Source organism: Aythya marila, assembly GCF_965140915.1.
Source record: "Aythya marila genome assembly, chromosome: 1".
NCBI lineage: Eukaryota > Metazoa > Chordata > Aves > Anseriformes > Anatidae > Aythya > Aythya marila.
Window position 1 is genome coordinate 103,928,125 of NC_139042.1, and position 24,241 is coordinate 103,952,365.

The 24,241-nt window shown below is 40.7% G+C and overlaps 1 protein-coding gene across 1 annotated transcript in view; it reads right to left on the minus strand.

Annotated features, from left to right (window-relative positions):
• The window catches only part of URB1 (URB1 ribosome biogenesis homolog), a gene marked incomplete at its 5' end in the record, with an annotated part of 48,464 nt that overhangs the window by 4,354 nt on the left and 19,869 nt on the right, over window positions 1-24,241 (minus strand). Inside the window, 23 exons of the mRNA XM_082768026.1 lie at window positions 129-719; window positions 1,527-1,768; window positions 2,481-2,657; window positions 3,366-3,475; window positions 4,221-4,364; window positions 4,947-5,053; window positions 6,107-6,218; window positions 6,584-6,744; window positions 10,707-10,809; window positions 11,388-11,559; window positions 13,340-13,403; window positions 13,492-13,602; window positions 14,827-15,020; window positions 15,661-15,719; window positions 16,497-16,674; window positions 16,767-16,968; window positions 17,702-18,557; window positions 19,370-19,549; window positions 20,088-20,312; window positions 20,650-20,846; window positions 21,882-22,052; window positions 23,092-23,230; window positions 23,891-24,007. Coding sequence (XP_082624152.1) covers window positions 129-719; window positions 1,527-1,768; window positions 2,481-2,657; window positions 3,366-3,475; window positions 4,221-4,364; window positions 4,947-5,053; window positions 6,107-6,218; window positions 6,584-6,744; window positions 10,707-10,809; window positions 11,388-11,559; window positions 13,340-13,403; window positions 13,492-13,602; window positions 14,827-15,020; window positions 15,661-15,719; window positions 16,497-16,674; window positions 16,767-16,968; window positions 17,702-18,557; window positions 19,370-19,549; window positions 20,088-20,312; window positions 20,650-20,846; window positions 21,882-22,052; window positions 23,092-23,230; window positions 23,891-24,007 — 4,612 coding nt within the window. The remainder of the gene's footprint in view (window positions 1-128; window positions 720-1,526; window positions 1,769-2,480; window positions 2,658-3,365; window positions 3,476-4,220; window positions 4,365-4,946; window positions 5,054-6,106; window positions 6,219-6,583; window positions 6,745-10,706; window positions 10,810-11,387; window positions 11,560-13,339; window positions 13,404-13,491; window positions 13,603-14,826; window positions 15,021-15,660; window positions 15,720-16,496; window positions 16,675-16,766; window positions 16,969-17,701; window positions 18,558-19,369; window positions 19,550-20,087; window positions 20,313-20,649; window positions 20,847-21,881; window positions 22,053-23,091; window positions 23,231-23,890; window positions 24,008-24,241) is intronic.

Here is a 24,241-nt window from a genome sequence, read left to right on the forward strand (position 1 = left end):
TTCACTTTGTTGAGTGATGAGCACCAACAGACACAGGCAAACTTCAGTTCTGTTGACTAAAAAACCCCATGGAACTACCATTAGCCCCTCTGCCTTGTAATGCAAGTGGAAAAGAAAAGACAAGTTACCTTTCTTGTTCACCTCCTCTTCCGTCATCGCTGACAGGCACAACGTTTTCACGAGCTCATGAAAGCTGTTGTTAGTCAGGCCCTGAGCATCCATGAGGTGAAGCATGATTGAACTGAACAAACAGAGCTCTTCCAAGTGTCCAGCTGTCCCACTGCTGGCCTCACAGATCTGGGTGTAAAACTTGAAGATGTTGTTTCTCAGCGTCTCATCCCCGAGCACCTCCTGCACTACCCCTGGGTGCGGCAGGACGCAATTCTGCAGCCACCGCAGAGTTAGCAAAACATTTTTCATATTGAGACTGTGCTCAACCATCGACTTTACGAGCCATTTAGTTACTATGGAAGTGGTCGCACAGTTAAGATTGACTGTTTCATCTGCAAGGTCACCAGATTTGAGGGGCTCCTCTGGATGTTTGTTAAGCATTGCCGGGAAAGCAGGTTCCCAGTGGGCAAATATGGCATTCAGATCATCTCTGCATTTCTCCAGCTCAGAGACTTTTAGCTCCTCAGCAGTGTCATCTTCTCTTTCCGTCTCTTTCTTTTTCCGAGCGTGATGATGTCCTTGAGACGAGGCTTGGGATTTGTTCTTTTCTTTAATATTTTATGTAAGAAAAACAACATCAAAACAGACATCAGGTCCTCCAAAGGACTTTGTACAAAATTATTCAGTACAGACGGCATTGTGTGTTGTTTCAGTTGCTAAAAGGATAAGTAGTAGCCTCATTAACAACCTAACTGAGCCTGTGCAATTCAGAGGAAACGGACTACAGGCAGCTCCCAGTAACTCCCAGGCTGAAACACCTCTCTCAACTGGATTGCCTAACTTGGACACAGACAATAATGAGGCCCTGGCTCAAAGCAAAGCGATGGCAGTATTTCAGAGGTCCATGAGATGCAGTTTTGCCAGCAAAGCTACATTATTTATACCAGGTCATGAGAAATCCTCAAACAGCTGTTCTTTGTGCTAGTGGAGTCACAGCACATGCCAGCCCACAGAAGGTGATAGCAGCAGTTACGCTGCTTTTTAATAACACAGGCTGAAGGAGCAAAGCCTCCAACACAGCTGCATCCCGGCTGAGTGTGGCTGATAAAGTACTGTCAAACATGGGCTTGTAAATTTTTCCCATCCCAAATGTGCTAGATCTGCAACTAAGTTCTATTTTAAAGCTCTTTCCCTTTTTAAAACTGAATTGCTTTAAGGCTTCCAGAATTGTGTTAAAGTTAGAAATCACTAGAATAAAGACCTGAAAATTGGCTTTCCATTTCCATTCCTCCTCCGCCGAGCTGTAACTGATTGACAAAAGTTATTAATACTTTCTGTGAAGTATGCCTAACTTTCATGGTTAGTGTATAGAGAAGCAATGTTGTTGGGGTTGCTTAAATATTTTTAGTACTTACTAAGCAATTCTTTGATTTGGTATTTCTGAGCGAGAGTCTGCACATCATCCTGGAGCTGCAGGTCTTTCTCAATGACACTCCACTTATGCAACAGCAGCAAAATGTCTTTGTTTGAGAGAACACTGTCGTTCACAGTGAAGCGACTCATCTCCTTGAAGGCCTCAGCAACTGTAGCACGATATCCCAGCACGGAACTGAATGTAGTCAAAAATTGAGCCAGTTTGGATAGATCTAAATTAGTCCTATAAAAATAAAAACAAACAAAATTGCCATGTAGTTTTCTGCATGCTAATTAATAAAATGCAGTGAGTACAGGTTTTTCCTCCTCACAGTCCCCTCCTACAGTTTTTTCCTGCAGTTCTCCACACACATACTTTTGTTTCTCAGGATGCCAGTAATAATTAATTTTGTTCCCACAGGATCTCCACTAGTGTCTGGCAGAACAGATCATGCAACATAGCCTTTGCTCTCCTACTTGTAAAAACTAAAGGCATGTGGCACACAATAATGAGGCCAGAGGTCCTGGAGCTTCACCTATACTTCTTTATTTTGCATGTATTTTCTAGATTTTGAGGAAATAAAAACAAACATGGATTTCCTAGGCTATGGGAATACTTGTCTGCATGAAGAGCTGCAGGTGTTATTACGAACACAAACAGAACTGGTCATCTATCCATTTCCTTACAACTCTCCCTGCTGCAGCTGCTGTGCATTGGCAGCTAAGTTCACTAAATCTGGAGAGAAGAGACTGACCCCTTCTTAACATCATCGTGTAAAACTCTGCACGATTTCTCCTTGTACAATTTGCAGGCACAGTTCAGAAACTGAAGGGGAGAAAAAGCATTAAACTATCCGGAGATCAAGAAATTCTTCAAGACTTAATAAATTTCAAACTGGACAGGGGATGACAAGCAAATTGATTAAAAATATAAACAAAACAAACAAAAAACTCACCTAATGTGTTTGACTAATGTTATCAAAATGTACAGAAATTCATTTACAAGCTGAATAGGAAGAAACTTCCTCTTCTCCTGGGATTTTTTCTTGCTTTCTCTATTGCCTCCTACATTTGTGAGCCACAGAGTATGGATTAAGGAAATGATTTTATTTAGCAGCTTGTTTTCCAGAAATCTGAAACAAAGAAAAAAACAAATATCCATTAGGAAGACAGATCCAGGGGGAAAAATAGACAAGGAAAAATAGGAAAAAGTGATCACATTTTTGTACAGAGGATGCAAGAAGAATATTCTTCAAAAGTACAACCACAAATTAAGCAGTGAGTGCCAAAGAGACCCCAGACTTTTTGATTTCCAACTTGTACCAAATTGTACCAAATAGAGGTGCAAAACAGCAGGGCAGGACTCATCCCCAGCACCAGCTCCTGGGAACTGGATGCAATGTGCTGTTACCACTGTGGGGTTCTCAGTGGGGACTTGGTCAGGCTGATCACAACACCGATGACCTTGACATCTTGTGTGAACCTGCCAGGAGAATCTATGCAAAAAAGATTGTGTGTGCATGCCTGCATGCATATATGAGCACGTATGTGAGGGACAGGCAAGTGGAGGAGGAATGTTATAGCAACCTCAAATTCCCTGTCTTGCCAAGTCAGAGGTCCTGCAACAGGACATGAAGTGTGGGTATTAGAAATGAAAGATTCATGTACACAAAAAATAACTTTTTTTTCTAATTTTTTCTACAGCCATAAGTGCCAAACATCACAACCACCATCAGGCCATTTTTGTATGTCACCACTTGTTTTTATATTCAGTTGCATAATTATTTCCTGTGTGCACAATGGGATTGTTCTCATTTCACCAACAATATTTCCCTAGTTACCTTTTCTCTAAAATATGCAGTATCCAGGTTAGGAGGCTGTGGTCTTGTATGAGCTCATAAGCAGCTTTGGTGACATGGGCAGCATTTTGTAGTATCTCCAGAATATGATTCTGAAACAGAAAACGTAATTTGTTCTTTTACGAAATCAGAATATAGTCAAGATATTATTATTATCTATCTTTGAGAAGTATAATGGTAGCAATCTGGCTGTTATCCGGAATTTAATCAACTTAAAGTTAAAATGTTTTTCCAAACACCACGTGTTCTTAGCAGCCCCAGGGAAAAAAAAGATCCTCTTTTTAAGGCTTCATACACACAAACACTACTCTTAAAAAAATGAAGTCTTTAGGAGCAAGACAGCTTTCTCTCTGTCAAAGAGTCTCATTCCTAACCAAGATACTCTTAACAGACTGGATTTCTCAGGGTGGATGTCTTTGCACATTAGAGCTGCTTTCTTCTGAACTTTCTTCCAGCTAAAGCACTGTACAGATAACATGCTAGTTAGGGAATAAGCAGACCTAAATAAGCAAAGACCCTGATCATATGAGGAAAACTGAAGCTGCTGCAGTATTTTTTTTTTATGAAGAAATAGAAGTAAGACTGTACAGCCAGACCATCAGCTGATGAGGGTGACTGAAGTTCCATGATGGCAGTGATCTGTTCTATTCAGGAGCCAAGGATGTGACTGATTTAGACAAAAGTAGGCTTTTCCCTCCCCAGCAGATGCAAAATCAACATAGAATAGATTTTCAAGAGGGAAAGGGAAGAGTCAACTGCTCCTTTCTGCTTCGTATTTGGTTAAGATCTCTTAATGGTGCAACTTATTTATTTATTTCTTAAAATATATATTCTTACCTGGGAGACCTCATCACACAAGGGACTGTTGAAAAACGAAAGGATGACATGGAATATCCTCTGGTAGTCATAAAGCTGGTAGCAATGTTTATCACGCAGCCCTTCTCCGAGAAGTCTGAGAACCCACTCACGTTCTATTTTGTGCTGGAAGCCATAATAAAAATAGTTCCGTCAGACATTTAAAATATCTGCTCATAAAGCACAACAAACTGGTCCCCTGGGAATGCCAGCACAGTCTTAACAGCTTCTTCTGGACTTCTCAACCTTTATCCCCATCAAATTTAATCAGTAACAACATCCATCAACAGTTACTCTACAGCCCAAATATGCACTGAAAAGCTTGAAAAGTTCCTAAGAAGTTTCTAAACTGAAAAGTTTCTAAAAAAAAAAAAGTTTCTAAAAAAAGTTTCTAAACTACCTCCATTGAACTCAACTTTAATAATCTAAACTCAAACATGAATCAAGCTGCCTAGGACACAACATTCTGCTTGTTCTGCTATACAGTGCACAGCACAATTCATGATTTCATTATCTGCTATTATTAAAAAAAAAAACACAAAGAAACAGAAAAAATACATATTCAAATATAAAACAAAACTAAGAACTCAACAACTACCTTCCTTTAATTAACTAATTATGGAAGATTAAAATTTGTTTGCATTTTCATAGCTTTTTTCTATTATTTTCAGAAGAATTAGTGGATACTTATGATGGGATTTGCATTACCTCAAAATCAAAACTGTAGAAAAGCTGAAAAAACCCTGGTACTTTCCTCAGGTCCAAGTACTGGTGTGACAGAAGGAATCTGTTTATCTTTGTATACATGTGCTCCTCTGTGAAGAGAAACAATGGTTACTGAGGAGGAGGACAATGTTCCCAATACACAACCACGCATAAAAATAAATGCAACCTGTATTTGCCAGTTTTTCAGCTCGCTGTCAGAACAGCACGCTAATTACAGCGAGGAGGCCTTGTGCTCTGAGGCTGATTTTATTGTTGGCCATCCTACTTCTTCTCTTCCCCCAACCTAAGTTCATTCAGAATGTGCACACAGCAGGTTCTAAGATAAATATTCAACACGGCTCGGTTTTCAGCAAGTCCAATGTTACTTCAATGACAAAAGAGAAGCCTGCTGCAAAGTTAGAGGCAAATCTCTCCACATTTCAAGCTTAAAACTTCACATCAGGCAATCACCATTTTCAGTCTACAGATACACATCAGGACAAAAATTCCACAGTTCTCTTAAAATACTAGAATCCCTCCAATTTTACTATTTGACACAAAGCATTGTCAACAGCAGCTGGGAGCAAGTAGCACTACACTTGTCCCTAGTAAACATCCATCAAAGCAGTGGATAGCAGAAGTGCTTTCTCCTGTGCCAGCCACAAGGTTTCACAAGGGAGGGAGGCACCTGCTCAGCCCTGACCTGGGATTCTGCACTGTGATGGTTTGGCTCCATGTGCAGACCTCTAGGGCACAACTTGAGCTGGGCCAGAGTAGTTGGAGGGGAAATTCAAACACAGAACCATTTTTTTTTTTTAAGAGCTGCTAAGGTTTGGCCATTCCACAGGGCAAAACAGGCACCCCAGCAGAGGCTGCCTTATGAGCACGTTCAATCCAGTCCTATGCACGTTTACAGTTACCTCACAACTCTGTGCTATCAGCTCTAATCATGAAACATGAAAATACCCTATGAAAATTGTTACTGCATAAGTGAGAGTTATAAGCACAGAGTTATACATTTAAGTGTACCTTTGAAATACATGAAAATATATTTTATGGCTGCTGCAACTCTCACAACTACCTCAGTCTCCAGGACATCATCCCATGCACATGCACTCTCTCCTCTTTAACACGCCACAAGTTCAACACACACAATAGGTTACCTGGCTTCAGCATCTGCTGTGCCACACGAGCGATGTAGAGGGTTAAAGAGAAGGTAAATCTGAGGTTCTGCTTCTGGATTCCATTTTGCACAGCATCCATGAGATACAGCAACTGCAGCACAAGAACCCAGGGGAGAAAAGCTTGAAACAGCATCCAAACAAATACAACAGGAGTGTGTGAATGCATAAATAAGTTTTTAGAATATTTCATAGGCAATAATCAAATATCAATTCCATTGGGATTTCCATTCCCACAAGTAAAAACCATAAGAATTTCTAGAACATTTTCCCCTTTTTTTCCACCCATTGATTACAGAAGGAGCAAGCACAAAGTGAAAGACAAACAGTGGGATGGAGGATAAAATGCTTCTGTTGGCTCTTTTATCATGTGTAGGTAGACAGATGAGTAAGGCAGCACCTCTCCTGTAAGTGGCCATGACATAAAATGTCCAAATGATCAACTGAGTTCAGACTCACCTGCCTCTGTTCTCGGAAGCGAGCTCCTTCCAGATGAGAACGAAAAGAAGACAGAACAAAATATGCTGCTGCTCTCATGTTGGCATCGTAGCTGCTAAGTGCAGCCACTGTTAGGCCCAGGGCATTGACTTCAACAAACTTGTGACATGCCACTACACACTCTGTCAGAGAAGAAGGGAAAAAAGAAAGAAAAACATTCAGCACATCATACTCACATGTCACAGGGTATATAACAGCACTATAATCCTTAACAAAACCTCTGCTCATAAACTCCAATTTCTAGACCTACCCTTACAAACTATTACTTCACCACATCTGCATAAGCTGAAGGCGCCTTCAGCTAACAAATCATCCTGCAAATTACGCTGCAAGAATTCTTTACCCGAGCTGAAATTAAAGGTGGTTACCCTCATTTATTTGAGAGGGATACAAGTCTGCCTGGTAGATCATGCAAAGTTAGGAGTAAGTTCTGTGAACATCACACATCTCACTGTTTCAGGAAAGCTAAGTGCAAGAAAGAACAAGGAAAACTCTCTTCTACAACCATTTTCTGGGCATTTGGTGCCTGAAAGAAAGATCAGCACAGCCAACGGAAAACCTACCTGCATTAAAGAGCTTCTGTACTAGAATGGACAGGAGAATAATATCTAAATAAGCCATAAGCCACAATAAAAATAAGGAACTGTGATCATGCATGCACAAGCAATTCTGCTGGTAAGGCATGTCCCTACTGAAGTACTGAGCTGTACCCCTCTGTCCTTATAAGACAGAAAAGACTGTCCAGCAATGAACAGTAAGCAGCCAGATTAAGAAAACACACCCTTGAATCTAGCATTTATCTTCCATACAGCTTTGTCACCAGGATGTGGAGTTTCTTATTTAAAGGCTGTGTGTTTTGAGGAGCCTGTGCCGCTTCTGCTCACTGATGGCTAGAAATGACTTGATGCAAAACCTCCAGATTATGTCCTGTCCTACTACCTAGTGTATGCCATTCACCAGTACTGGAACAGAACAGCACCTTGCTTGTATTTTGCCAGCTCCAGTGAAAATGTATGGAGGTTCTGAGTTCAGCAATCATTTTCATGCAATTTCTTGCAATTCACACTGAAGACCAAGAAGAAGTTTTGGAGAAATAAACATTCCTATTTAAGAGGCTCTAGCCTTCAGACAAGTGACTATATTTGGTCCTCTGATTTCCTTCCCAATCACCACACACATATGCCTAATACATTTCAAAAATATATATTAAAACTAAAAAAAAATAAATCACAGATTATTTATGCCCCCGCAGCAGCAGCTGGGCTGTTTCCCTGCTGCCAGAACTCCTCCTCCTCTCTCTGCCTGGCAGTTTCACACCCAGCTCCTCTAGTTAGGGGACAGGTCTCCGCCTCCCTGCACTGCCTCCCACCCAGCATGCTTCAACACGGCCAATGCAAAAGCATCACTGAAGTGCAGTGCCAGGTCTTTTCAGTAAGTGGTTTTAGCAATTATTTCAGTACTAGGAATTACTGTACACTTCCCTGCACCGCTCCTCACCAAAGCACATCCACTTTAACTGGCGTAGTTCAAAAACAGCTCAGCCATTCTCCTAGGGAGCAAAAAGATGCCTGGTTTGTTAGGATGGCACTCCTCTCATCTCGCCAGAGCTCGTACAGATAAAGCTCCACCTCCCTCTCCTTTCAGGAACTGGGCAAGGACACCACCTGACCGCCAAAAGGAGCGTGTAACAGCACGTAGATGGAAAATGTGAATAATTTCATGCAGTGATATCACAGAGAAGTCCAAGGTCCTTACTACAGCAGTAAAGTTCAAGCTGCTCACAGAGAGATTTATTTAGAAAAGTTTCTTCCACTGCAAACATGCACTGGAAATATTTTCCATCCAGCTGACCTTCAAGAGTGTGCTCAAAAACTAACTAAGCTAAAATAACAAGCTATTATTAAAAATAAAAATAAAATTAAAAAAAAAAAAAAAGCTAATTCTATGTCTGTTTAAAGTACCTTGAGAATCATGATGGAAAAGCTTTTCACAAGATGCTTATCAGAGCTAAAGTTAGACAGAACTTGCTATCTGCCTAACTCCAGACTTCGTTTTTACTCAGTGAGCATTAAACACTGTGCCCTAAGTCTGTGTTTATAAGTTCAGCAGTTATATAACATCTGTGCAGGACACCGTGCAGCCAGTACAAAGAGCGAATAAATAAAGAATTGGGGATTCCAAAAGCAGCTGACATGATGTAGAAGCACCACGGGACTCCAGCTCACAAATCATTTGTGCCCTCTAAAAATGCCCCTCTTAGGGCACAGACTCTCACTGGGTGTGGAGTGATTTAGAGAAGTGTTTTTCCCCACCCCAGTTTACCACTCAGCCTATGCTGAGGGCTAAGGCTAAGGGCTCCTCCTGCACAAGCTCCCTCAGCCCTGCCGCTGCTGCTTTGTGGCTGTCCTCGCTGTGTGACTGTACCACCAACAGGTCACCTCATCCCTGCCACCAGTTAAACTGGTGGCCAGTGACAGCGTTATGCACTTTTTCAGCTATTACACCTAGGTCCAAGAGAGCCTCGCTCATGCTCTTCATGACTAACAATCCCAAATCCAGCATTAACTGGATTGCCTAAGATCCACCCTACTGCAAAATACCTCGTAGCTTTGGTATTTTTTCCTCAGAAAATTAGAACACGAAATTATAAAGAGCAGACTGCAACTACACCTGAATAAAGGCTAAGAACACACAAAACAGGTACCGTACTATAAAGGTTTAGGTGAGCAAAGTAAGACTCAGTTTGATTTCACTGAAAGAGTTATCAGCCTGCTAATTGCTTGTGATGTTATTGTTGTGGAAAGCAAAATCCAGTTTAACTACACGGTGGTTAACCACAATCAACACAGAGAGGGCGCTGGTTAGGAAATTCCTTATAGTTGCCTCACTTTGATCTTTAAATGCCCTCCAAACAGGCAGCTGCATGTGAACAACAGCAGGGATGTCCATATGCACAGCAGTCATGTCAAACAAGGAAAGTGAGGCTAAGCAAACGGTTTTCAAGCACCGTGTAGATTGTATCAGATTTTCCAAAGATAATGAGCACAGGCATGTTCATGATACACAGTGGCCCCACACATCTGTCTGATGGAAAATTAATTGGCTGATGTTTCCCTCTAAAATAAGCACAGCCTGTATCAGGTCACATCTCCACTCATTTCTCTCTGCATCCCTCACAGAAAGTCTCTCTGGTTAAGAAACCACCTCATCCTTCCTCAGTAAGGGCAGCTTCCACCTTGTGCCCAGAGCGCTCCTCTGAACGCTGCAGGGCATGTTCTCCAACCTGTCTTGTCTCTGCCCAGCTCCTGTTGAGAACATGGCTGAAAGTAGGTGATTATTGCTCCTAAAAATTCAGCCACAAGGCAGCCCCATTTCAGAGCATTCCCATCAATTGCAGGTGGGGCACCAGAAGGCACCAACTCTCCAATGCCTTTTTTGCTCATCATGTTTCTGTGACACCAAAACTGGCACAGGATACAGCTCTACACAAGCACCAGAAAATATACAACCTTCCAGCAGAGGATATTCTCTACTGGTCCATTTTACATTATAATTGTACTGTGCTGTACAGAATGATATTCTATAGATAACAGAATACAAATCTTTGTCTAGTTTTTAACTCTCCTAAGCTGTTTTTAGTTCCAGTTTAAAAATCTCTCATCATATTAAGCATATCACTCCCTCTCCACAGGGTTAGCCAACTATATTTGAAAGAGATATGAAGGAACACCTAGTCTTCTGAAAAAAAATTGGTTGGCATGCTGTACTACTGTACCTACCCGAGTACCTAAGTTCCACTAGAAAGATAACCCTATTTAGAAAACTGCTTTAAAAGAAAAAAAAAAAAAAGACTTTAACAGTAATTATGTCCAGTTACTTTTTAAGCCATTCTGAAAATTACAATGCAATTCAGTAGATGGTTAAAGGATGTATATATTTTCTCTCCCCAAAACAAGGCACATGATTTCTTTGAAGAAATTTTTCCCTTAGACTTTGAATAACAGAGCTACAGACGGAGCCATGCAGCTCCCACAGCAGAGTAAAAATAATTAAATAAAATATCGAAGAGGAGCATTCACTTTACCTGGTCTGGTCAATTCACTGAAGAGCTGAAGTAGAAAACAAGGATCATAGAAGTCATCAAGACTCTTGACATTTTCATCTCTATACAGCGACTCTTCCAACTCCTGAAACCAAATCCAAACCAAGATTGTGTAAACAATGACACTGTTTTCCAGTGCTTGGTTTCAAAGTGCCCCAAGCACTTCATCCCATTATGCAGCAGCAAATACTAAACCGTGTAAAATCTAATGCAACACAGACCAAGACACTCTTCATTTTATACTTGGCTTTCACCATCAGGGTTCCAAAACCAACAGAAGAGATATAGAAAGGTGTCATCAAACTATCTGAAAGACTAAAAAGCCCACTGTCAGCAAAACCTGGCACAGTGAAATTGAACAACTGTTAAGAAGTCAAATTTTGATTTCATTTATACATGGCAATATTTGCAATGCTCCACAATCACACCTACAGACAAGATGTGGCACATTTATTTATTTTTCAAATGAGTTGCAATATAATGTTTCATTTCAGAAAAAACATTCAGCAAAGTGCTCTAATGCCAGCCCTCTTATTAATTTTAACGCCACTCCTGATGCAAACAAATTGCAAGATATTATATGAATGCAAAAAAGAAAGGACTAACTTAAAGGTTCTTTTTCTACAGCAAAAGAAGGTAATTCAGCAGTTTGAACCACAGCACCTCTGATGGCAGAAGATGGCGATGCTGAGGGAAAGACTGAACTGTCTTCATCATCTTTTCTCGATCCAGCAGACACAAAATCTCCTCCATGGTTGGCTGCTGCCATAGTGACTTCCCTAGACTCTTGCAAGTCTTATGATGCTCCACAGCAGCTGGACCCCACAGCAGGTTTCTTAAACATTGTTAAAAGTAAAGGCATTAGTCAACAGGCTGATAGCACTGAGCAAAAAGCAATTACAGAGGCTATAAATTAGTATTTAAAATTTCCCTTCACTTGTACTCATTAACATGTGAGAACTTGAAACCAGAACTAGTTTCCCTGGCAACACCTTTTTCATCCATCTCAAAGCTTTTCAAATTCAGTCTGAGGGTGTCTCATTAACTATTTCCTAACCTGTTAATCCAAGTCAGAACTTACGTTCTCACAAAAAAAGCTTTTTAACTTAACTGCATTTATAGCTTAAATATGATAGCAGCTGCATGAAAATACAGTGAAAAAGATCTGGTCAGAAAAAGTTGTCTCAAATGCGACTTATATTTCAAAACAGCATCACAGTGCTTCAATAAAACAAAACTTACTCTCCTCCTCTGAATTGCCCCTTATATCCCACTTATTTTGCTATTGTGATTAAAGTGCTATCGATATTGTTGTTTACTACATGGGTACTGCCAACACCATGCTTCTCTGTCAGCAAGGCAACCAGAGGGATGGCTGTTAGGCTTCTTATCACCCAGAATCTGAAGGCTCCCATCTGTAGCACAAGCTGGACTCCTGGGTATTTACTTTTCCTGAATGCGCTCTATATTCAAACACTTCAGTGCTGGGATCAGGTCTAGCCAAGTGTCTGGCTACCAGTTCACTTCAGGGTACAGTACAAAATTGTTCCTCCTTTAAAAAGGCTAGAAAAGTTTTGGGCCCTAATTACCTCTGAAAATAGTCTCCTCCTATCTTAACACCCTCCCATTTGCAAACACTTTCAGTGAAGATTTATGCAGCACGCAGCTGTTGCCAAAGTCCTTACTTCTGGAAGCCACTTCAATTCCCTGCTAACAAGAACCTTCATGTACTATCCCCCATCACTGGCTGCAAGGATCATCTATACTCTTGGACAAAGCTAAGGAAGGAAATTAGGTTCATAATTCAGAGTCCAGTCCTGCTCCAACTGCCAGAGCTTGTACTCTTGCACAGCTGTTAATATTTCTGCCCATACCTCAAAGACAGAAAAGTGCATTTGAGCAAAGCAGAAAAAAATATCAACATCTGTAAGAACTAACCGCAGCTGACTTCCCTGTGGACTGATTGTACAAAGGGCCTGAATAGGATTTTTTATACAAGACATGATTCTCTATTAAGAAGCACATTGCTGTATTCCAAGACTGCACAAGAATGAGAGCTCCAGTCCAGAGTAGTATCAGACAAGGCATTCATACCATGCTAGTAGCCCAAATCTAACTACACGTTTATGCAAGAGCTTACACATCACTCCTCCACTGGCATATTCCTCCCCTCTCCAGCAAAGCACCGTAACAGAATGCTGTGCACGCAAGGGCAAGAGCATCAAAAAGGGCAATGGTTGTGCTGAGTAGCAAGTCCTGTATCCCAAGAGAACAGGGAAGAAGTTCTACATTAACAATTTCTGTTTTCACCTTTGCTTGTGATGAAATCTCCACAGTAGGCTCTTACTATGGTGACAGGGGCACTACTGAAATTGAAATCCCATCACTGACCCTGCAGACACCCACACACTGATCCCTTAGTCCAAAAGTCTGGGCAACATAGATATTATATTTTATCAGTCCATAGGAAAAATGTTTCCAAAAGCAACGTTCACCTCCAGGTCTGACCTTGCTCACTGTTTATCTCAGTTAAAAATAAGACCCTGGAAAAATGACAATTCTGAGGCTGATTATTTGCAGATAATTAGTCAAACAAAGGAAGGCGGTCAACTCACCCGGACTTTATGAGACTTTGATTATTCTTCTCATACAACTGAAGCAGTAGCAGTATCTTCTGATCTAAAAAACAACAACAAAATCCAAAGTCAGTCACCTATGAAGATGAAAAACAGATCTGGTAGGAAATACCTTTCCCGGGCTGACATACCTACTGTACTCAGCGAAGCCCCGTAGGCACCCAACAACACAGCAAGGTGACTGCTCTCACAGACAGAAGGGCTCAGTTTCACAACTGTCAGCAGTATATCCACCAAGGCCTCTGAAATAAACACACACAGGCTTAGGTTTGCTGCTCCCCCAGTTAGATGGTTTGCACAGAAATGCACACACACATATATGCTCTCTAAATGTATGTGCACACATAATTATGCATTTCAAATAAAGATCTAGCTCTATAAACAGCAAAACACCACATTTCCATGACTACACCAGAGGATGATCAGAAGGCATTCAATCCAAGGCAAAAAAAAATGTGTTGAAGAAGTTAAAAACAGTATTTCCAAGACAAACAAACAAATGCTATTTCCTAATGCTATTTCCTAAATGCTATATCTACAGGAATATAAAAAACCAAAATAGATCATAAAGACAAGGGCCTAAATGAACATGCTCTTGACACCAAGTTTCTTAATTACTGAAGTTAGCCTCAAATAATCCATCTCCTTGCTCTACATAAATACATTCAGATGGTGAAATGCATACAGGATGCAGCAAAATCTATTAATTACTTTTAATTTCAACTAAATTTGTCACTTCTTAAGAGCTTTTTGCTCTTTTCAGGTGATTTAAAACTTTGAAGTTGTCTACCTGTTGCTCACTGATATACACAAAATTTATCAAGATGTTGCCCTGAGAATTGCCTACCCTTATACAGATCCTTCAATCACTGAATCACAAAGTGCTGTACAGTGGGAAAAACTGAGGTGTGTGTAGGTTAAATGCCTGGCCCAAGGTCAGGCAGTACTTCAGTTGGCAGAGACAAAGAAATAAAGCCAATCCTGTGCAGGGACTAGGACCCAATTTACATTGCTCATGGAAGGAAAGTGCAAACTTTCATGAGGAACATCAAATATACATGGATTAAATTAACATTTTAGATGTAACTTGTAGAATGAACTTAAAACTTCGTGTTAACCTATTTAAAGGTCTTCCATCACACATTTCTAACGGAACCTGTAAGCGCTTCAGTGATCTTACACTAACAGCTTCACAGAAACCAAAAAAATCAATTTGAGATTTCAACAGGATTAAAAAAAAAAACACCTTAGCAGCAGTTTTATAAAATGTAAGAGTTGTACGTGTTTAAAACTGGCACCTACAAAATAGAGGTAGGATTTAAAACTAAACGCTAATATTCTGCAATTGTTTAATAGCTCTGCAAATATATGTAGGTGGATAGGTTACTGGATGGGTAGAATATAATGTGAGAAAGACAAGATTACTAAATATAGTTAAAGGGAAGGAAGAAGAAAAAAAAAGATACCTCTTGTCTGGATGTTCGTGCCATCTTCTTCTCTTGACCTTAGCATGGCTGACAAAAATAGAGAGTGCTGCGTGACCATCATGTGAAGTTTGGAGAGCTTGACTAATCTCTGACTAAGTGAGGATTCTTCCTTGTATAATAACTGAATAGCAATGTTCAAGACTTTCAAAAACGCTTCATCTCTGTAGCGGTACCTTTAGAAGCAAAGATCACAGAACAGTCATACCCCAACCAAAAGGAAAGCTGCTTGAAAAAAAATGTTTAAGAACTCAGAACTTTGCAAAGAAAGCAAACTTAATAAAACCACACGAAAATTAAAAAATATGAAAATATGCACATCTTCCCCTTAGCCATTTTGAATGAATTCTTACTAGTATATGATCTATCAAAAGGAAACAGGATAAGGACACAGTCACACTTGTAGCTGCAATAAGCTTAAAAAGGAATGAGAACTTTTCAGACTAACCCTTCAGACAGCAACCCTTCATATTAACACTTCTGCCTACACAGAAGTTAAGATTATCCTGAACTACCCACATCCTTTGACTCCTTATATTTAAATGGTTCACATTTAAAGTGAAAGATCAGATTCTGTTTTCATATGAATTGAATTTGAGAAATACCTCAAATAAAAAGGAGTTATATAGGCATAAAGCTTCTTCATGCCAGTTGAAAAGAAGCCAGTCCAGCTATCTAGTTAGCCACGTCAGTTACACACACCAGAGCACATAACACAAATCTGGGGAATTCAAGGGAGACAGGGTGTTTCCAATATAAACAGAACAAGGCCAAATGAACAGAACAGCATCTTCGGTGCCTCTCAAAATTACTTACTTGAGTCCCGTCTTCACAAGGTTGTACCAGTCATCTGGGTCCACTTCTTCAACAAAGCGCTGTGCATGCAGTATACAAAAAGATATTTACATTTAGCATGTAGAATTTCTACAGAACCAGCAATTTGTTTCATGTACACACTAAAAACAGGCAAGCCAAACACTTAGGTGGGACAATCAAAGGATAACAGGGAAGAAAACCCTTGGACACAACAATCCTGGTTCAAATGAAACTGCAAGTCTGGTTTTGTTGGGCCTGGGAGAAAGGAAGCATACTGGCTGTATGTAATTAAAGAGCAAGCTGGTCTCTAGGTACCAAAAAAACAAACCACCAGAAAGAGGTCAAAGGCTGCCTGGAGAGACCTTCAATTTTTACGTCCTACAAGGATTTGCTTACCACACCCAATTAAAAAAAATACAGCAGTACAGAGGGAATGATCGAGTAGGTGTGCTTTATGATCAGTCAGTTGCATTTCTGCCATTCCGTTCAGAAGGCATGGCATGTGGGTCTTGTCAGAAGCACACCTCTCTTGTCGCTCTTTATGTTTTTCTTTAAAACATCCATCAGCAGCCTTTGGTTTTTAACTCCATAACACCTCGAACACTGATTTTCAAAGAGCACTGTTAGCAGAAAGCTATCATCAAGAAACAACACAAAACTGATTCTCATAAAGGTCTGGCAGGACAAAATTAAGTCTGTACAAGCTATTAAAAGCCCACAGAAGCCATAATCACTGAAACAAAAAATAAAACCCAAGACACAAATACAAAAGCATTGTAACATAAATCCACACAGTCACAATTTTGGATGCTGGCAATGGACATAAGAAGTCTCACCAGCAATTCTTCTAGCCTCAGCAGCATTGACCTTTCCACTTCTTGCTTGCTTTCCTCTTTATTGTTGTTGTATACGGCAATTAATCCCTTCATGCAGGCTGCTAACAGGCTTCTCCTCCAGGAATTCATCTCTTCAGAGTTTTCAAGCACTCTAGATACAGCATCTGCCACCATCCAACTGTGGAAATACAGATTTGCATTCATACTTATCTACCACAATGCTTTATGACACAAATTTAGTCATGGAACAGGACAACTGGATTTGCTTACCTCTCATTATTTCCTGCTTTCTCTAGAGCAGCAGGAAGCTGGTCAATAAGCTTTCGCAGCCCTTTGCTTTCTGCAGATGGCAACAACTTGGAAAGAACTTGCAGTTTCAGAGTGACCTCGTTTGATGTTTCGGTGTCTTGAAATACACTGGAAAGCTCTTTCCACAGAGCTTTTCTCAGGACAGGTATAACAGCTGAGACAACTGGAGGGGGCACAGATTTCACAGAGCGTGTTAAGCAACAACAGACTTGTAATTACAAAAATTCCAAATCAATTCTCTAAGCAAGCCCCAGATTACTTACTTTCTAACTGTTATACCACAGTAGCTGCTAAAGTGCCACAGAGAAGTGCACTCTGTAATATCATCATTAGAAAGTATTTAGTATATACAGCAGATAACCACTTGCTACACAGCTGATGCAATTAAGCATGGGAAAATTACACAGACATTCAAAAGGGGGACAACTTCACAATAAAAAGCCTTGTCCTTGCTTATCAGGAAGGATGAAATCCTTACCAGTTCTCTCTGCCTATGGACTTGTAGGAATTTTTATCTCACGTCAACAGACACCTAACAAGTACCTTATAAATCAACTCGGTTTGCTAGCGGTTTCCTATACTTCCTACACCAAACCACATGGGAAAGCATGAGAGATTTTTCACATGTGCTAAGTATTAAGGGTTTCAAAAGAGAAAACCAGGCAACAGCGACCATATTGCTTTGGTATAACATCCAAGCTTCACTACAGTCCTTTACTTTTTATATTGGGAAAGTGTTTAAAAAAAAAAAAAGAGAATAATTAGATGTAATTAACTTCTATGAGCTCTACTTGTTGTGCAGAGGATCCAAGACTTTAAGACCAGAAGAGCTTACACTGAGAATTTGGCCTTCTGAATCAAAATGAGTTGTGATGAGGGATGAGTTGTGGCTTTACCTGTGGAGGGTCGGGTGAAACCATACTGGTCTCTGCATTGCAAATACGTATTAATGAGCGGAAGAAAGCTCTCCATGTTCTTCCTCAGGTACTTTTCAGTGTCACAGCTTAGACACCACAGCTCGAACTGCAGCAGGTGAGTTCTGCAGTGCTTTATCAGTGTGCCCACAATGGCAAGGCAGGTTTCTGACCCCTGGTTAAGGCAGTAAACATGCACCTCTACAGTGACCATGTGTGCAAATACTGGCTCGCTTTGGAGAGCATGAAGGAAAACTTTCTCCAGGTCTTTACTGGTTGATGCTGACATCAATATCCCCAAAGCTTTAAAGTGCTCTGTTGATAGTAGTAGTTCTCCTCGTTGGGGTTGCCTTTGGTAGCTCTCTGTGAGGAGCTGCACCAAAATTTGTCCATACAAACTCAGCTGCTTTCCTTTTTTAGGGGATTTTTCAGATTTCTGAGTAGTCAAGCTCATCTCAGGAAGCTGCAGCATGGTTAAAGTGATCTCCTTCAGCTGAGCTGCAGACATGTACACATGTAATTCCTGAAGAGCCTCCAGCTGGTGAGACCTCTTGGGAGAGACCTGTTTTCCTCCTTTCCCCACAGCCTGTAGCTCTTTCAAGACGCTCTTCCTGATTGCTTCAAAATATTTCAATAACACATGTACGTGATCCATGCTCTGCAACATCGGGGCACCTGTCTTCAGCAGCTGGAGCACACCAGAATTTACATGAGCTGACAGGAGTTTCACAGTGACAGGGTTTAAACTGTGCTGAGGAAGAGAACGTTGTTCTAAAGCCAGGAACCAACTCTCCAGCGTAGGATGCTTGAAAATCAGCATGAGCATATCTTCTAGGGTCTGTAACAAATGGTTATAACAACATTACTGAATGGATGATTACAGATACAGAAAAAGAAAATCGTATTATCTGCCCATCTTCCAGAACATGTTTATTACAGTAACTGGACATGAAATTGCCTATTAACTGGTCAGAAGATAAAAATATTAATGAAATACAGGCATAGTATTACAATTCTTCTAACATCTGTGATGTGGGGGGTATGCCTTCACTGAGCATTTTCCACATCTAAACACATTTCCAAGGGAAAACCATTTCTTCCTTGATACAATTCCATCCTAATCTCTAAAAATCCATAGAACGTATGAAAGGAGAGAAAAATTCACTTTTCCCTACATCCTTCTCCCAGACCTTACCAGCAACTCTCTGCATTAACCTGTTTCCATTCAATACACCTCTGTGAAATATAGTATATGATGTCCTGTTCATTCCCTGCCCTTCTGAAGGCCTGGCAAAAGCTGTAGTAAGCTCCCACAAAGCAGCAAAATCCTATTTGAGCCCTTATACAGAGATCATGTAACAGACACACTTTAATCCTAACTGAAATCCCAGAAGTCCTCAAGACTTATCAAGTCACAGTGCTCACAAAGCCTGATCCAGAAGAGTTTCCCTGTTCTCTGTCACTGTTCATTAGCCAATTTCATGCTCTGGTGATTGGTGACAATGTATCAACAAAATCTGTGGTAAAATATCATTCAAATCTCAGATGATTTGCTTTAATAAACAGTTCAGTAAAACTTATGGATGAATAAATCAAACCAAAGTTTACTATCAGGTAAGCTTCTGGGCCATATATCAATGGGTTCTGTACCTTGTCATCTGAAGACTCCTCTGTAATCAGAGATTCCTCATCCATAAAGAGATCTGATGCATTCTGATGCTCTTTTTGTTTCTGCCGATTACCCAGCTCTATCTCATTTCCCCGGCACAACAAGCTGCTCAGCAGGTCCAAAAAGAAGTCAACAAGGCTGGGACCAGAAGTTTTACTAAGCTGTGAAAACACAGACATCTTAGAAATTGAGAAGAGAGGAAGATGGAGACAAAGACAATTATCTAACAAGTAACAGAACAAATTAAGAACTTCCCAGATGACAACCTTTCTAGGGGAAGCAATTCCCCATTGTAGAAACTTGATTCTAACAAAATTCTCAGGGTACCAAACAAATACTTAAAGATTTTCATCTATAGTGTGACTTCCAATATAACACAGGCCAATGAATTTCATCTCCAAAAAGGCTTCTTATGGAGACCCAAGAACCAAGATAAAATCCTAAGTTTATTTGCACTATATGCAAATCAGCAAAGTAACCCATGCAAAAGAAATCAGAGTCCTCAACAATTAAAAGGTTAGATATTTGTTTACAAATTAGGTGCAGGTTTGTCTGATGCTCTATAGCCTCAGTGAGAGCTGAAGATGTAAAAAAGCTGCAGAACTGGATCCTAAAGTTTTAACAGCAAAGTAATTTGTACTTGCTGCATAAAAATAAACCAAATAAACCCACAGTGCCAACACAACACATCACTCTTACATTGCCAAAGTCCTCCACTGTGGATTTCAGGTACAGCAACACATGCTTTACTCCTAATACAAGCTGTTCAGATGGGAACTGGGAAGCCAAGTCTCTCAATTTTGTCTGGATATCATCTTCCAGTAAGGTACTGCTTCTTCTTGCATAGGCCTGCTTTAGCACAGTTGCAAACACAGAATCCGGGGCCAGAGAAGGTTCTTTGCACGCCTCTTTGCATTTTTTAAACTGTTTAAAATGGAAAAAAAAAAAAAAAACAAAAAAACACACAAGAGAAAATTAAAGACGAGTATTACCTGAAGTTTCTTTAGCTACCTGTTTTGTATCCTGGACTGACAATCCAGAGTAGGACCCTTGTGCTCTGGCTTCACTTCCCAGCCACAGCAAAGACCTCTCCTGTTGTTAGAGAAATACCCTTAAGTGCATTTGTGTCCCCCCGATGGGATCAAGAAGTCATGATTAGCTGAAGGTAAATGCACTTTCCAAAGAAAATGTAACCTTTATACACGGTGGGCTTTTTTGTAACACTGGCTCAAGCATTCAAGTAACTGCAGGTATTCCATACCACAGGTTCCTGAACTTGCTGGGGTATCCAGAGATTATAGTACTGGTTAAATTGGTAGAGCTGAGGATATTTAGAAACTTTCAGGGACTGCAGATCTTTATCATACAGCTGGAACATCAAGCAGAGGGCAAGGGCATCTCTCTGAGAGTGCAGAAGGTCAGTGAAAACAGCAACGAGATACTCTACGATGTGTGCTCCTGGAAAGACAAAATAAAAAAAAAAAAATGACACCTCTGAAGTAATCTGCATAAACACACACACACACACACAAAGGCCTCTTTCCTTGAGACCCAGACAACAAGCTTTAAAGCATTATTTTAAAAAGTACTGAATGGGATTAAAAAGTGTTTTTGACAAGCCAGACAAGCATTCCCACCTCACTGAGGTATCTGAAAAAAATCCTCTATACAGTAGTAGTCCTTGGCAAAGTAAATAATTACCCTACTTCAAAATACATGCTCAGATTGGCCTGTTTCCTCCCAGACAAGCATAAAACTAACTCTGTCCTTACTGCATTGTGCTAAACTTGCCTGCATAAACTCCAGCCCAGCACTACATAAGAGCAGAAATGATTTGTACTGGAGGGAATACACTTAGGTTAACACACACTAGTTAAATTTGGAGGATTTTATTTCAGACCTGTCAAAGTTCCACTTCAGAAGCTATTCAACAGCCAGATATACATTGGACTCAATGAGGTGAAGGCTAGCAAAGCCTGCTCTCAAGCCAACAGCTCCCGCTGTGACTTCACCAAATCCTTTCTGCCTCCAGCCATTGAAACCACCTTCCTGTCAGGATCCATGTATCCCGTGTTACTGAAGCACAGCTGTCTCATGCCAAGATTATCCATGCAGGGACACTCTGCACTGCTCCTCAGTCCCCTCTGTAAAGGGCTTTCTTGTCTGGCCTGAGGTTATTTGCTTCCTCCGCTTCCCTGCACCTCACCTGGGAAAGGTCAGCTCTCTTGCTCTCACCTAGACAGTTTGCTCTCCCACAATAGAGTTCCCTACATTTTAATGGTAGTTTGTAAAGTGCCCACATTTCCACTTCTTTTCCTACTCCAGGAACCAAGGAAGAGCTTATCTAGGGTCAGGAGAGAAGGACCCATCTCATAAGCCTCTCCTTAGCAAAGAAAACCATGGAAATGTACCTCTTTCTGCTGGCAATGGTAATAATAAGGTCTTGTGGAGCCCACTCCCATGAATGATACAGAGAAACAAAAAAGTTTGTACCTGTTTCATTTTCAGCCTGAAGCAGCAGTTTATTCCTGGCTTCTAATGCAGCAGGGACAACGGCACTGAACGGAAATGTTTGGATAATGGTATCTTCGTTTAAAGTGAACCCGATTTCTTCATCTAGGCCATCACTATCCTCAACTAGGACATCCACCATATCAAGGACATCTATCGTGTGCAGAAAAAGTATAAGCAGAGGATTCAGCCTAAGTAGGTACCAATGGAAGTATAATCCAACACTTCAGGAAAACGAGGCTGCTTCTGAATACCCAAAGCAGAAAAGGGATAAAAGACAGGCCAAAAATCATTCTTACAGTGCTCAATTTCAGGGCTTGCCATTTAACACCACTGTTGAGCTGACAGAAGGGAAGAGAAGAGGTGCATCAGCTGCTAAAACCATGATTGCATGAGGTAAGGACTACCAGATCATTATGGTGACAGGAAACATGTATGGGCAAGTAGAAAGGGAGCAGCTACTTCCCTATAAAAAGAAGAGCTGGGGCAGTCCTTGAAGAGCTTTTCAGCTTGGTATAGACAGAGAACCAAATCTTGGTCATGAAAGAGTTAGCAAGAGATTTAACATATGAGGAATAGTGTTACCACATATTCTGTGGCTGGTAATAGAGCCAATTTAAGGCACCCGATCCATCTGGGACTGAGTGTTCAAGTACCTCAATTATCTTAAATTTATGTACTGCAGAAGCCTACGCATGGACAGTTACAGCAGAGCAGCTAGCACATGGTAAGCTGGCTAAGTGTCCACATCTGCAGAATTTTGATTATGCCTGCAGTAGGACTGTGACTGGTCCCTGACAGCACGGGCAGCAAAATTCCAGCCACGTTCGTTAGAAAGCTCCTTGTGCACCCCAACCCTCTCCTCATGGATGAATGGAGATGAGCAGCCCCAGGGGAGGAAATGTAATAGCTTTCATTTTAGTCAGAAAATGCTGCTGCAGGACCCTGAAGAGAGATTTAAAATACTGCTGGAAAACCATAGCTGCATCAGAAATTACTTTGTTGGGCAAAGACGTAACTTTGCAGTTCAGACTTCTACTTTTGATACTAAATATAGCCAGAAGCCTAGCTCCTACAAATATATACTTAAGCAAGAATTCTATGGTTATCAGTCTTCAGTTTGCTTGACTACAGCTAGAAGATTTAGCACAAAGTCCCAGAGCACCCTGTTGTTGAGGGAATCGCCACATACCATCAATGTGAGAGATGGGAATGCTGACGTTATCAGAGTCTTGCTTAAACATATTAACTTGAAGCATGCTGGCCTCCTGGACAACGTCTGCCGCTTTATCTGTATATGGATAGGGGTTTGTCACAAGTTTCAGCAGGATCTGTTAACAAAGGTTGAGAGATAAATGTAAGTGCATGGGCTAGTAAGTCCACAGAAACCATGATTTGTTAAGACAGACTATGGGCTAAAAGCTCTTGGAAGCTAGGGAGGTTTTAGGAGGACAATTCCCATATGCGTCTGAGGGAATCTGCCTGTGGTTACCACTGCACGTTGGACCTGTGCCTGGTGGAAAATGAAAGGTCCACTGCAATTTTGCAGCCGAAGTGCTACCACAGACTGAGTCCCAGGGGAAACTTATGGAAAGGAAGCACTGGGCATTTAACATCCTGCAAAGTAAACAGGAAACATCAACTTTTCTTGTAAAAGACTACCAGTTTCTGAGGTCTGATAATTTTGGCAGGTATTACTGTGTAAAGAAGAGGAGATAAAAGCTATCCCCCCACCCCAAACGCTCTACTCTTACATCAACAATCCTGTAATAACGACTTATCTTTCTAGATTTAGTTTTCCTCCAGATCACTTCACCCTCCTCCCACCCAAGACAAAGCTGTCAGCTCTGTGTAAAGAATTACAAGCACTGCCTTTCTCAGAATTCATTCACTGATCTCTGAGAGGTTTCTCAACAACAGCAACGAAATAATTAGTTTCCATTAATGCTATTCCTGGCATTGTTTATCCAGCTAATTTGCACAGTTGTTACCCTTTCCAAAAATTGAATCACTGCTTCCTTCTTGTCTTCTTTTGTATTATCCAAGTGTTCCAGCCAAACTGAAAGTTCCTTCCATGTGTACTCAAACACTCCACTGTCATGTAAAACCTGTCCAGAAAAACAGAAGGGGGTAAAAAAAAATAAATAAAAATATAGATCTCTTTGTACTGCAAATTCATGTTTTTTTCTTGGAAAGAAACGAAGAGCAGGTGGTTGAAAAGAAGTAGCTGTCATTCTCACGCCCCCAGTTCAAGAGGCCTTATTCCTACTTACTAGGGCCACTCTAACTCCATAACAGTCCCAAAATGAATGCATTTCTTCAAATGAAAGCAAACCTCCCAA